Source organism: Dryobates pubescens, chromosome 21 (genome assembly GCF_014839835.1).
Source record: "Dryobates pubescens isolate bDryPub1 chromosome 21, bDryPub1.pri, whole genome shotgun sequence".
Taxonomy (NCBI): Eukaryota; Metazoa; Chordata; class Aves; order Piciformes; family Picidae; genus Dryobates; species Dryobates pubescens.
Window position 1 is genome coordinate 9,052,668 of NC_071632.1, and position 14,318 is coordinate 9,066,985.

General features: G+C 40.1%; 1 protein-coding gene across 1 annotated transcript in view; it reads left to right on the plus strand.

Moving 5' to 3' along the window:
* NRP1 (neuropilin 1) overlaps positions 1–14,318 on the plus strand; it is a 118,117-nt gene that overhangs the window by 74,353 nt on the left and 29,446 nt on the right. The window contains 3 exon segments of the mRNA XM_054171218.1: positions 7,727–7,882; positions 10,657–10,801; positions 12,531–12,862. Of these exon segments, the coding sequence (XP_054027193.1) occupies positions 7,727–7,882; positions 10,657–10,801; positions 12,531–12,862 (633 nt within the window).

Below are 14,318 nucleotides of genomic sequence, written 5' to 3' on the forward strand. Positions count from 1 at the left end.
CTGGCCTGCCAGCTTCCTACCAATTAGCAAAGTTATGCCGGGGAACAGGAAAAAGCAGAAATTATTTCTGTGTGTTTACACATGTGTATTACTGTGCTTACATTCAAAATACCAAAATGCATTATAAATTAAGTCCTTCTGCCTGGGTTCTCATTTTAAAAGGACAGCAGCTGGCAAAAATAAAATATAAAATAAAAAAATGGCTACAGAAGACCTTTATAAACAAAATTCAGCATTTTCCACCCAAAGCCCTGTTATTCACATGTGAAGCAATCTGCTAGGGAAGCTTTGGATTACTTGTTTCCCATTTGTGCATTAGCTGCTCAGTACACTTAGGGAGAAAGAAGTCCTACAATTATGGCCCTCTCTCAGAAAAGAGTGGTTCTGCAAGTATTGCTATAGAGTTTCCCTTTTCTATAGTTCTTAACACAAACTGGGGAAGGTTACATTCAAACTGCACTAAATAGTTGTCTTCATTCCAGATCAGAGGATTAAGCTCAGGTTTAAAATTAAATGTAAATTACAAATAAGTATTCAGAAAACGTTAATTAAAAGTATTACGTTCCTGACTCATTTATTGCTCAGCAAGGGTTCCTAAGTATCTTAGCTGGAGAAAGGGGCCATTCACATTCCTCCTTTTTTGACCAAGTCATTGTACATGTCTTAGGTTATCCATTTGCAAGTTAATGTAGTGTCAAAGCAAAGGTTTTCATTTTAAAGAAGTAATATTTCACAGCCAGATATGCTCCTGCGAGATGTAAACCAATCTTTTTCTAAAGCAGGGGGAGTTAATCAGCCTTTCTCTCCGCTGCCACAGAGAAGGCTCGAATGGCACAAGATGCTGATTACTTAGAGCCCAGAGTCTATAGAAACCTCTACACTATTACATTTTCTTCCCTTTGTTATCAGAGTTTATTGTATCTTGGTGTTCAGGTTTTAAGTAGTTTTCAAGTTAAAAAATGAATGAAGGAGGTGGTATTTTCTGAGTCTTCTGAATAACCATCCTGTTACATCACAGCACCCCGTGAATGCCTAAGGTGGAGCTTGCAAATGAAGCGCAGAAGGATTGTTCCCTATCACTGTGTGTGCACTGGATGCATTTCGTACAGCACAGCCAGCCCTTTTCAGGGGAGCATTGCTTTGCCTTTGCTTTTGAACCAAACTCCTTCAAAGGCTCACCCTAAAAATATCACAGAGAGATAATGTGCACCAGTGGCAGCGCTTCTGCCGGCCCACTCGCGGCATTTCTCTTTCACATTTGATCTTTATAGTTTCCATACTGGAGCGATTTGGTTTGCAGCATTCTGGAAGTGTCTCAAGTTGAAATGCTAGTGTATTAACCTGCTGTACTGAGTCTCTTTTGTTTCTCTTTACCAGAGTGTTGCTTGCCAATTTTTACAACTACAGCAGATTTTACTATTCAAACAGAACCAGATGGAACACCAGTTCAAAGAACATGTCAGAATTAAATATTTCTTTTTTAATTAGTTGCTTCTGATTTATGCAAAAAAAAATTAACATAAGAGTGGGAGAATGTGCCATGAATCCAGATGCAACACAGCCCACACAAGCATTATCTTTTCTCTGTCAGAGACACAGAGGCCTTTTCTTTAGGGTTTTTTTTTCTTGTCTTTTCTTTTTTCCTCTTCATTTCTGGATTTCATTTTTCTTGCACTTTCTGCATCTTTTCCTTCTTGAATCAGCCCCATGATGATGGTTGAAGTTGTTTTGTGTGCATCAGTCCTACTTTTTCAAACATTATCTTCAATTTTCTCTTGCAGAAACTAGCTCATCTGCCTTTAAAAAAAATTACTGTACTCAATACTGCAATCCCAGCACCAGTAGCTCACTACAGTAGCATTCTTTCAGTATATTCTTTGCTTTCATTTGGGGGACTCTTTATGCTTTTGTTTTTTCTGCTCAGAAAAAAATTATTTGGGCAGAAGGTGAAGACTGTAAGGAATATTTCAACTGCTAAAGAAAGCACATTTCCTTTCTGCTTCCAAGCTTTCCTGTTTCTTTGGCATGAATGTTTACTCATGTTCACTTTCATGATTCCCCTTTTTTGCCAAGTCACATAAGCATCAGTTCACTAAAGCACACTGACTGAGGACAGTTGTTAGGCACAGACTAGAAGCTGAGCCTATGATGAGCTGCTTTCTCTTCTGGGGCTTTCAGGATGTTGCTGTCAAGGTCAATCAGAAAGACTTCAGTGACTCAGGGGAGATCTTACTAACAGCGATATTTTCTCTTCACTTTCTTTATGGAGCTGCCACTAATATCACTGAGAATTTCACACCAAAATCTGTGATGGTTTACAGCCTTAACTATTTTCCCTCAAACCCAAGATGAATATTTACACCCTGCCATTAATCCAGGAGTTGTGCTCTTGTAACAGCTACTCGTTTCAAGGACAAAGACTTTTGGAAGCAATTTTCCAACCAAATTAATCAGGCTATTTTCAGAACTTCTACTAGAGCCTGTGCCATTTTTACTTACCATTATAATCTTCTTTACCTAAAGCTCAATAAATAAAGGAATCAAGCAATTAGCTGTATATGCATTCTGGGGGAGCATAATTGGCCAAATCAAGAGCAATATCTAATAAAAAAAAAATTCAACTCTTGCTTAATTAAATGTTTGACAGAAGAACAGTGAAACATCACAACTGCTAATCTGACTCAGAGCACTCTATGCTATCTAGGGAAATGACACAGTTCTCTAAAAATATTTACTTTGGTATGTTGTGTCAAGTGATGGATTATACAGCTTTTCAAGCCACAAGAGATGCCCACAACAAAAAGCTTCCTGTTGTTAATCAAACTCCAGCACTTTGTCCTTTATTTTCTCAGGCTATTGAACAGACCTACCGTAGGAGTGTTAGAAGCTGGTAAAACTGCTCCCTTGCTACAGCTCCCTCAATGGCTGTATTTTATTTAGCAAGGCAGCTTTTCATTCTGAAAATAAGTTCTTCCATACTATGACATGGTTATGGATGACGACAGGAAGTTGCAGTATTTGTTTCAAGTTGTGTGCTGTTCTCTACCAGCAGTCTACCAAGATTTGCTACATGATGCTTTGTGCCGAGCTGAGTGTTACTCTTTTTCCTTCTCCCTAATTGGTCTCTAATAATATGCATATGCCACCCCTTGCATATCTGTGTCTTGGAAATGTGTCACCCACCCACATTTTTTTGAGACAGTAAGACAGTAATGAAATTATTTTTCCTGGATGCTAAATGATCCTGCAGAACAGAGAGAGAGGAAATCATTCATATGCAGAAACAGCTAGTGTCTTGCAATATGCTTTCACAGAAAAGAAATTGTTTTTAGAAGTAGGAAGAACTGGGCCTTTTTTAACATGAACATTTCTCTCCTGGGGGGGAAAACAAAAAAAGAAAGTAAACAAAACAACACACCAACAACAACAACCACACTCAAGATCTTCCTTATTTCTTGTAAGCTAGGGGCCCATTCCAACAGGCAAGTCTGCTTCCAGTTTTGTACTTAGGAATAAAGTCACTTTGCAGCACAGGCAATTATCAAAAGCTGTGATTTTGGATAAGGCCTTAAGGCATCATTTTCCACAAAGAGATAGACTTTTACATCTGAATGAAAGTGAACAACATACTGCAGTTAGTCAAAGCTGGAACCCTGGCCATGGAAATGAAATGTCAAGATTTCAGGTTTGGAGACAGCTGTCTGTCTCGGATCACAGCCATACAGCGTGCAATAACGCACAAAATCGCTTGCATCCTCTCAAATAAATACCAGATGCTTGTTTATCATCTGAGGAAAGTTAAATGTCAAATAATTGCAGGGAAATGCATTTGATGTTCATCTTCAAAAGTACTGTATTTCATTACCACCTCTCTCCACAGTTCATTTTAACGTGAAACACAAGTCCTTGAAATGAAAAGGGCAAGATGACCCAAACCAAAAGATAGTTGTTAAAGATGTGTGTGCTCTCTTAGCTGAAGGAGACTGGATTTGAGACCTCTGTGGAGAGCACATATTAAGTTGAATGGAAATTGCACAGACAGTTGGACTCCATAAGAGTAAACCTCCAAAAAGCATAAGCATTCCAATCTGTTTGGTGACACAGCTGTAGTAGAGCTACTGCCCTCTGCAATGATTCCTCTGGATACCATGGACTTAGAACAGATAAGTTTTGGTACCTTCAGGTTGCAGCAGTTAATAGCAGTTCATATGATTGAACTTCAACTCTGAGCAGTCCCTGTGACATTTAGAATGTGGATGCTGTGCACTATTTTGCATTTTACGGAAAGGAAAGTTTCAAGAGATACCGGGGAAAAAAACCCAAAATACGTCACAAAGTGATTAATGAAGGCAAGGTTAACAGCCCCTTAAGATGTGTCATGCAGTTTCCAAGGTAGTCTTCTACATAAATTATTTTTGTCACCTTACTTAGAGAAGAAGAATTGTACATTTAGAGCTTAATTTACAAACATATTTAGGCATCACAGAGGGGTGCTCAGTGTTGAAGTTCTGTTTTTATGTGCCTGGGGAGGAGCAATTCTTCTCCAGAGGACACTGCAGAGAGCTGTCAAAGAAAATGCCTTAAGCTCTCTCCTGGATCTCTGCACTGACACAGAGTTAGTACTAAAAACTCCAACTCTTCTGCTCTCTGCTGCTTAGCTCCACTTTTCTTGTTTGCACTGCTCACTTCTCACAGAACAGTGATAGAGAAAGGTTATTCCTTTCTCCACTATCATCTTGTGAGCAAACACACCCTGAAATGCAGCAGGTCTGAGGTTACATTTTGCTCTTGTAAGGGCTTTAAAGCTGTGGCAGGCAGTTGAACACTCAAGCCATCAGCCTCCAGGTCCTTCAGGAGAGGAATGCTGTTGATGTAGTTCCAGTTTTCAAGTGGCACATAAAGATTTGCTGGTCTGGAGAGAACACATCTATGTGAAGAGATGTTCTGCCTCACAGCAAAAGATACCTGCTTCCTCCTGTACTGTATTAGACTGTCACTGTAGCCAGGAGAGCTAATGAGCTTGCCTCTTACCAACCTATAAGCAGTAAGTTAGAGGTCTTACCAGAGTCTCTATCTCGTCCAGTGAGCTGTTAGCTTCTGGCAGTCTCCTGCCTGCCTTTTGAATTCTACCAGATTTTATGCATGAAAGTACATGTCTCTGTCTTTTGTACATTCAGGAGTTACTTGTGGGCAGTGGGATGGATGCTATAGGATATTTGGTGTCCCAGGTGTTACGGGGATCTATTGAACACCAGCACTGGGGACAAAGCAAAACCTGGGGGCCTGAAGTACAAGCCTGAGTAGCCTGAATGGTCAGAGACTGCTAGCAGTAACTGTTAGCTTAGAGGCATCAAGTAATCAGACCTTCCTCTAAATCCCCAATGTTAAATTTTAACTTGGCTTCAAATCCCTGGAACTCTCATAATAGGCCATTGCTTGACTGTATTCACAATGAAGTACTTACTGTATATTAAAAAGCCCCTACTAGAATCATTTCAAATCAGTTGGAATGGTACAGGCTTGGGACCCTAATCATTTCAAAACTGAAGAGCTGTTTCAAATTGTAAGAGAAGCAGATCATTTAAATAACTTAGCTCTGCACTCCCTCAGACTTCCAGATTTTCAAGTGCACTTCAGCCTGGAAGTGAATGTGGTATTGGACATAACTCAGTGCAGCACACTTTACAATCAGCAGAGTACAGTTTGGAGAGCATTTGAAGTTAAGCTGAGATTGCTCAGTGCAATGATGCCCAGATTCCCCCATTAACTTTCAGATTGCAACAATCTAACATCTGAGACTCTCCAGTTACTTTAAATCACTTGATTGTTTTTGGAAGGTGGTGCTGGGATTTTCATTTTTTTCCCCCTAAGACTGATTTTTTTTTATTTTTTTTTTATTCTCATGACAAAACAAAATGTCACAGTATTTCACCTCCATAAAGACAAGGGCTAAAATGTTACATGCAGACTTTACCAGCCTTAAAAACTGGGGCAGGGGCTTTGCCCTGAAAGCTGGTTCTATCTGTCATACACAAGGCTGCTATTCTTGTGCTAGAAGACTTCAAAATGCCTTGGGTATGACATGGGCATTGAGAGAGCAGCCAGTCTGTCCTCAATAGCACTTCCTTCAGCCTTTTGAGAGAGAATGCAAAGCATGTTGACTTAACTGCTCTAGTGCCTTTGGATATATGACATACATCCAGGAAAAAGGATGCCTGTGGGACACAAGGAACATATATTCTGCAGCCTACGTACTTTGGAAATAATGAAAAAGCCTAAGATGTTAATGGGGCATTCACTTGAGAAGAGTTAATTCAACCTATTTTTATCCTAAAAAAAAAAGTCAAGTCTGGATGGCTGAAGTTTGGGGGTGGGGGGGAAATAAATTACTCTCATTAATATTTTGTGAATAGTACCGTTTTATATCAAAATGAAATTATTTACTTTAGGAAACAAAGAGAAGGTTCTAGCTGCAGAGAAAGAGCGTGATGAAATTGATTTTAATTGGTTTGTTGTTAAAGCTAAAGAAAGGCTGCAAGGAAATGGCAGGTGTTTGAAAGCTGTGTTCACCAATCTGGCCGTGAGAAAGTTTTGTGCCTGGTTTCGGCCGTTTGGCAGCTGGACCTGTGCACTGGGAGAAAAAAACTGCTTTTGCCAGCAGAACTGACTGACTCATCATTCCCCCAACCAAGCTGACACACGTGCTGTGACTCCACACAATGAATGTGATGAGCAAAGAGACCTGGATGATAAGTAAATAACTGGAGGAGGGCAAGCTTAACCTAAAGCCCTTATCCATTTGGTTGCAGTGTACCTTCGTGAAAGAAAAAGAGAGAATGCATGAAGGAGAAGGCCTCTAACATGCATTCATGTTCGCAGTGTAGCATTCAGTTCTCCAGCCTGTTCAAAATGCCAATATTTTCCAGTAATCACTACATTTGACACTTGGAGTAGAATTATTGCTCTCATACTAATGCTTCTTTCTGTTTCCTTCAAACACATTCTACAGTACAAGAAACTCATTTGGGTTTTTTCCCAACAAAATCACACAGTGATTCGTAATTATCTTGTGACTAACTTAAACACCACGGGATTCTTTTCTCCTCTTCTGTTTGCAAGTGATGAGCTCTTGGGTTCTAACAGAATTCTTGTTATCATTCCCCAAGTGCATGATTTTGATTTCATCCCAACTGTAATATTGCAGTCCTCAGGGCTATTCAGTTCTCACTGCATGATGCTCCTCTGTATTGACAATGCCTTGCAGCTTTGTGTCCTCAGTGAATTTCATTAATACCTATGCAAGGTAGCTAATGAGAGTGTTAAGTAAGATTGTTCACCAGACTGGTACTTGTGGAACTTCTCCAGTAACTTCTTTGGTGTCATGGGGTTCTCATGGGGTCTCTTGTACCTCCGCCACAGAGGAAAAAAATATTCTCTGACGTGTGCATAGCTCTCCTGGCTAATCAGACAAATGTTCCCCTCTCCTGTTTGCAAGAGAGGAGGCTGTGGCTTTGTTATTATCAACAATGTGTTGCCATTTCCTTCATATGAAATCCTTATATCTTTGTAAAATATGGGGGGTGTGGAGGGAGTGTCACTTCTGCAGTGTGGTTATGCTCCGAACTGGTTGTCCTCATGTCCAGGTTGGACTTGATGATCCTTGGGGTCTCTTCCAACCTTAGTTACTGTGTGTGTGTGTGATATCCCAATTCCTGTGTTACCACAGGTAGATCTGGGCCTTCTCCGCTTTGTTTCTGGAATTGGGACCCAAGGAGCCATCTCAAAAGAAACAAAGAAAGAATATTATCTGAAATCATATCGTGTAGATGTCAGCTCCAACGGAGAGGACTGGATTACACTGAAGGAAGGAAACAAGCCTGTTGTAAGTATTTCTTCTTTTACCTGTCTTCAGCCAAGAAACAGGCTGTTGGACTGTTCAGTTACTGTCAGTTGTTACAGAAAGAGGTATCCCAAATCCAAATTATAGCTCTTGTCTCAATAGCAATAGGAAATTGTGTATCCAGAGCCTAGAACAGATGAAAAGGGTGCAACGTGCTGCCCTGTCTGTTGCACCCACCATAATCCCAGTGACTTTGGTCTTTTCCCTGGAGTGTGCTACTGTTTGCAGTTTGACAGAGATTTTCTGCATGACCTTGAGGAAAACATTATGGGGAACCTTTTTAAAAAAGACATAGGTCCCTTATCTGCAGTGGGGTTCTGGATATGCAGTGTGCCACTGCCTCAGGTCCCCATGCCATGTTGTCTTGCAGCAGTGCTTGCAAGTCATCAGTAGTTTGTTAGACTTCAAGGTATCTCAGTGCTGGGGAGCCATACAGACAGATAATTAGGTACATATTTCCATCCTTACAGATTTTTATCACCTTTCTACTTATCAGCAGCTTTGCTCTCTGTGACCTCCCAATGAAACTAGACACTTGGGGGGGAGAAAAAAAATCTTCATTATACCATGAGCATAAAGCTTGTTACTGAGAAGTCAGTGCTGCTCAGCTCTCACAGGAATAGTCCCATTGAGGCTGTGCCTTCTTTCCCATCTCACTTAAGATGTGCTGGGGAGCAACATCCTCAGAGGCTGCCAGGGGCTGATGCAACTGAAGAGGTTTTGTAGTACCTCCCTTCAAAATAGCTTTTTTGTGACCATTCTGTGAAGACCCAGAAGAGCTGTGTAATATTAAACACTATCAATTGTAACCATATCTAACTCTAAATATTTGGTTACTAGTTTGTCCCTGATTCATCTGTAAGGGCTATGCCAAGTCCACTACATTTATCTAATCAAAATGGTAGCACTGTTTAACACACATCTTCCTCCTTTGAAGCACTTTGTAAAACAATAAATAATGAACCCTGAAAAAGCTTCTCTTTGACAGGTATTATCCTGGGTTTACAGAGAAGGAACTTTAGAAGGTCAAATGCGACAATGTAGGCACTGTATAATGATATATAAAGGTACAATAACTGACTTGCCCAAAGTCACAAGAGGAGCAAACACTGTGGCTCGTATGAGACACAGCATTTCCTGGCTGTGGTTCCTCTAATCTGAACAAATGCCTCTTTCAAAATCAGGCCATGCCTGATTTTCATTACCAACTTCAATTTGTAAACTTTCCAAGAGTGTATTTTTACATGACTTTCTCTTGTACGTGCTTGTCCTTCATTAGTGAGAACTCTAATTTGTTCAAAGAGTTTATGGAAAAATCAGGTTTCTAAGGGGGCAATATTTTGCTGTTGATCAGAACAAAATCAAAAGCTATTTTCCCATTGATCAGAACAAAATGAAAAACTGTGCACCAGCCCTCTCTGATGTCTTTATTCAAATTAAAAGCTACTGAAGGAACAACAAAAGAAGGCAGCCCCAGATCTCCTCAAGGCGGCCTCACACAAGTGTTGAACTAACCACACGTAAGGAGCTGTGCACTTTTGAGGAAACATTTGTTTTCTCAGTCAGATGCAAAGCTTGAGAAAGCCACAGCAGGTCATCCCAGAGACAAAAAGTCATCAGGAAGGGAAGCAGCTCCATTTAAAATCTCTTTCTACACACAAAACTCCTATATTAAATTACTTGAGATATAAGCGAGACTGTTGAGTTGACAGCTGTGCAGTCCAAATTATTGCAGCTACTGCAAGTAACAAACAGGAAAGTAGACAGAGTGTGTAAGAAATGAGAGAATATCCCATAAAAGGAGAGTGGTTTGTAGCCATGGAAAACAACAGGAAATTGGTCCTTTCTATGTGAGAAAAAAGCAGAAGCAGGAAGCTGAATCACCTTCTTTGGACTAGAACATTGCAAGTTTTCAGCTCTGCTAGGAAGGAGCCCGTCTGCAGGATCCTCGACATGAAAGAATAGCACAATCCTGTCCCTTCTTGTGGAAGTTTCATTGTTCATCTAATTTGCCTGTTAGCCTCAAGGGACACAGAGAAAATCTTAGAGCCTGTTTTATAGATCTTAAACTGACTTCCACCTCAGTATGCAAGGAGAAAGAAAGTCTCAAAAAAAGATAGAAAACCGGAAGGTGGACAAAGCAAGGTTGACACAACACTCTGCAAAGCTCTTAAGCCCAAGGACAGCAAAATACTACATGTTTTTATCCTAACTGCATATAGAATTGTTCTGGGGTCTAACTGAAGTCCAAATCTCTGATATGGGCCTGAGGTTCTGTAGCTTTTTGCATCATTCTATAAGTGGGCAACAAATAAAACTGTCCTAAAGGGGCATTGAGAGATCTTTCCAGGACATGGCTGTCCCTGAGCGACAAACGCCAGTGTATGACATTCTTGCGTATGGGTCTAAACATTAGGGACACCCCAACACAGTCAGGGAGCAGACAGACAGGCAAGCTCCTGCTCTCCTGAGCTTTCCTGGTGTGCTCTGCAGTGTTACAGGGGGTTATGAGGCTCTGCAGGTGTCAAGGTACTTTTTTAGTAGCATTGAAGCCTTACATCATCTTTTTTCCTGACAAAGCAAAGCTCATCTATGTGCAAAAATTGTGTCAGTAGTTCAATGAAATAGTTGCCCATGCAGATCTCTTGTCTCATTCCAGAATAACCCTTGTATTTTATCTAGCTGTGAAGCACAGAATTACAAACACAGCTGAAGAGAAAGCCTAACACATGTATACTTTGTCTTTCCACACAAAGGTGTTTCAAGGGAATAGCAATCCCACAGAGGTTGTTTACAGACCTTTTGCCAAACCAGTTCTAACACGGTTTGTGCGAATCAGACCTGTGACTTGGGAAAACGGAGTGTCACTGAGATTTGAAGTTTATGGCTGCAAGATAACAGGTAAGGCTTGGGAATGATTTTAAAAGCAAGGGAATTTACTGTGCCAATGCTGTGAGGTTTATTTTTAAGAGCAAGATGAATCTCAACTATTTCCACTGTGGTCTGAATGTAGAAAGGTTGTGATTCTGTGAAATATGAAAAAGGGAAGGGGAAGGGGAAGAAGAAGAAAAACAAGATGGAGAAGGAGAAGGAGAAGGAGAAGGAGAAGGAGAAGGAGAAGGAGAAGGAGAAGGAGAAGGAGAAGGAGAAGGAGAAGGAGAAGGAGAAGGAGAAGGAGAAGGAGAAGGAGAAGGAGAAGGAGAAGGAGAAGGAGAAGGAGAAGGAGAAACAAGAACCTACTCACCTAATGTTATCTCAATGTTGTTTTGGCATTACCTTTTAGGTGTTCAGTTTCACAAAGTGGGGAAAAAAATCAGATTTCATTACTTTTCTTGCAATTATTTTACAGTACCATGCAAAATACCTAAGATAAAAAACATTTTGCAAATTCCCATCTTGTTTTTCCTTCCCCTCTCGTGCCTGCTATTTGTAGGTACCTCTCAGCAGGTTTTCCCAGGAACAAACATACATAACTATATTTTTCAAGGGTTGCAAGGTACAAATACTTAGATCTAAAGCCTGTTCAAGCAAGCAGATGTATACAGTCAAGTTCCTGCTAGTGATCAGTATAGGAACATATATCACACTGATAGCTACTAAAGTAACTGTCCAAATTGCTTTCTGAAGTACCAGCAAAAGGCATTCAGTATCTTCAAAGTATTAACATGGGGGGGTGGAATCCACAAACCAGCCACAAGCAGAGAATTTCAGGTTTAGGATTTCAAAATGAAGGCATTTGTCTCTGTTAAGTTAAAAATACAAGAAATTATAGATTAAAGAAAATGTTTATGATCTACTGTTTTTTACAAGGCTGATCTTTCTGAAAGCTATCTAGCACTAAATAGAGTTCATTGGCAATAATTTTTAGTATTTCTAGGTCTGGGGTTTGTTTGGGGTTTTTTTTCTTAAGGTATTTCTTTAACCTTGAAAATGTTTCTTAGGACTGGTTTCCATAGAGCAGGAAGATAAGATTGCTGATTACTGTGTTATAGAATTCCAGGTCATTCTATGAAATCTTTTCAGGTTAGATGAAGGTAACATCAGCAGAACAGCTGATGAATTCCAGATTGGAAATTTTTATTCCTTGCTAAAAGCTTTTCCTACTTCTAATTCATATTTATCTGGGACCATAAAAGAAGCAAAGCCTGACAGACCAAAAGAATAGAACAGAAAAATCTCAAATACAGCAATAAATTACATTTTACAGAATGCATTAAATAAGCCCATTCTGAATATCACCAAAAATTAAGTAACATGAAACCAGCTTTTGGCTGATTTTGGAGTCTTTCTCTAGGGAAATAGTCACAAATTCAGATGTGACCCTGCTTTAGCCAGAAGAATAGAAAACAAGAATAGCATCGTATTTTCTGATCCTTTTGGTTCCCATCAAGCCAGAAATACTTGTGGTATTTTGGTACTTCCTGCCAAAACTAGGATGTGCAAGTCTGAACAAATGAAAATGATATACAAATCTAAAGACATGAATTTGGATATAAGAAAGAGCTAAGTATTGCTTATGGTGATTGAATTGACTGAGATGTCCTGTTTCTGTTTCACTGCTTATTCAGAAGAACTAATTCATTTATTTGCTTGGGGTTTTTTTGTTTGTTTGGGTTTTTTTTCTCTGTAGATTACCCTTGCTCTGGGATGCTGGGTATGGTGTCTGGGCTCATTCCTGACTCTCAGATTACTGCATCCACTCAAGTTGATAGAAACTGGATCCCAGAAAATGCTCGCCTCATAACAAGCCGCTCAGGCTGGGCACTGCCACCAACTACCCATCCATATACAAATGAATGGCTTCAAATAGACCTTGGTGAAGAAAAGCAAGTAAGGGGCATAATTGTCCAAGGAGGCAAGCACAGAGAAAACAAAGTATTCATGAAAAAATTCAAAATTGGCTACAGCAACAATGGCTCAGATTGGAAAATGATCATGGATTCCAGCAAGAAAAAGATAAAGGTAAGGAGGAAAGCTCTGCACTAAGAAAAGCTTCATTTCACCAAAAATGTTTGCATTCAATTTCTACAAGCCTAGAAAAGGCACATAGCTGGGGTGAAGCCACACAGGAGGACTCCTCAGGCAACAGCCCTGAAGGGATGCTGTGGGAACAGTCCATGCCTGAGGGCAGGAGCTGGTCTTAGGACGTTTGCCTCTCTGTGTGGCAAAGATTTAGTTTGTTCAACAGCTAGCTCAGACTTGATTTCTGACAAGGGTGGCTGCAAAATCCTGTGCAGTGGTAATACACAACACTGCCAAAAAGTAGTATTTCCTCTACAGTTTTTCCACTGAAAGTGAAAGAACTTTTCTTTTGCTTCCTTTTGCATGAGAATGCTTGTTATTCAACTCAATGTGGTACCTGCTAGATTTCTGAACTGCCTGTAGACTGCTTCAAGGGCTTCACAGGCCCTCTGTAGTGGTCTGATCCAAGTATCTCTAAAAGTGATAGGAGTTTTTGATGTCTTATCCCATCCCAAGTGAAAAGTAAATTGTACTGTCACAAGTACAGCATCTTGAAAGGTGCTTGGGAGTAAAGGGCAGCTGGTTCATAAGTTCAAGCAGAAACTGCAAGATATGTAGAGAGGAGGGCCACATGGATTGCTGGGTTAGATGCCAGAGAAAAGAAAAGTAGTGTAGCCCAGAAGAATTTCTAGAAATGTACTTATTTTTCTTTGTATAATTTTCAGGGCATAAATTGTGCTAAGTGTTTATTTACCCCAAAATCCATTTGTTAAGTCTTCCATCCCCTTTGGCCATCAATGCTCACAAAATGCATTTTTACCTCAAAAGGCACAACCCTTTTTCAATCCTCCCACCCTGTTCCTTGAGGAAGCCAGTGGGCATGTAGCCTTGTTCACAAACTGGTACTGGGATGATCAGGCTATTATAAACAAAAATGTGTCCTCAAAAGGCAAATCAATGTGGTACTTGTCAGATGGGAATCTGGAGAGCTGCTCCATATCTCATCTCTGTTAGTCTGAAAATTAGATGTAAAAGCTGTGTCACTACATAGACTCATCCATTGGACAAACCTGTGTTTCCTTCAAGGAAAAGCTGAGTGGGCCCATGGATGCAGCTTTTCCAGGCACATTTAGTAAACATTGGACTTCATTCTCTCCTGTTTTAATCTCACTGAATATGTCTGCATTTTCTCACTTCTCATCACTTTTCATCATTTGTTTTGGGGATTAAAACTAAATGAATTCAGCCTTTGCAGTCATCCCTTTTCTCTTGTTACTATGAGTTTTGACTTCATCATAAAGTGTGAAGAGAGTGTAAATCAACAATGGGATCTAACCACTTTCCTTCTAAGATAGATGTTGTTTTGACATGTACTTCTACACTGTGGCTCAACCAGGGAAAAAAATAATGCCATATGCTTTCAAAGCAGCGCGCCTTCTGCTGCATGGCTTTCTGT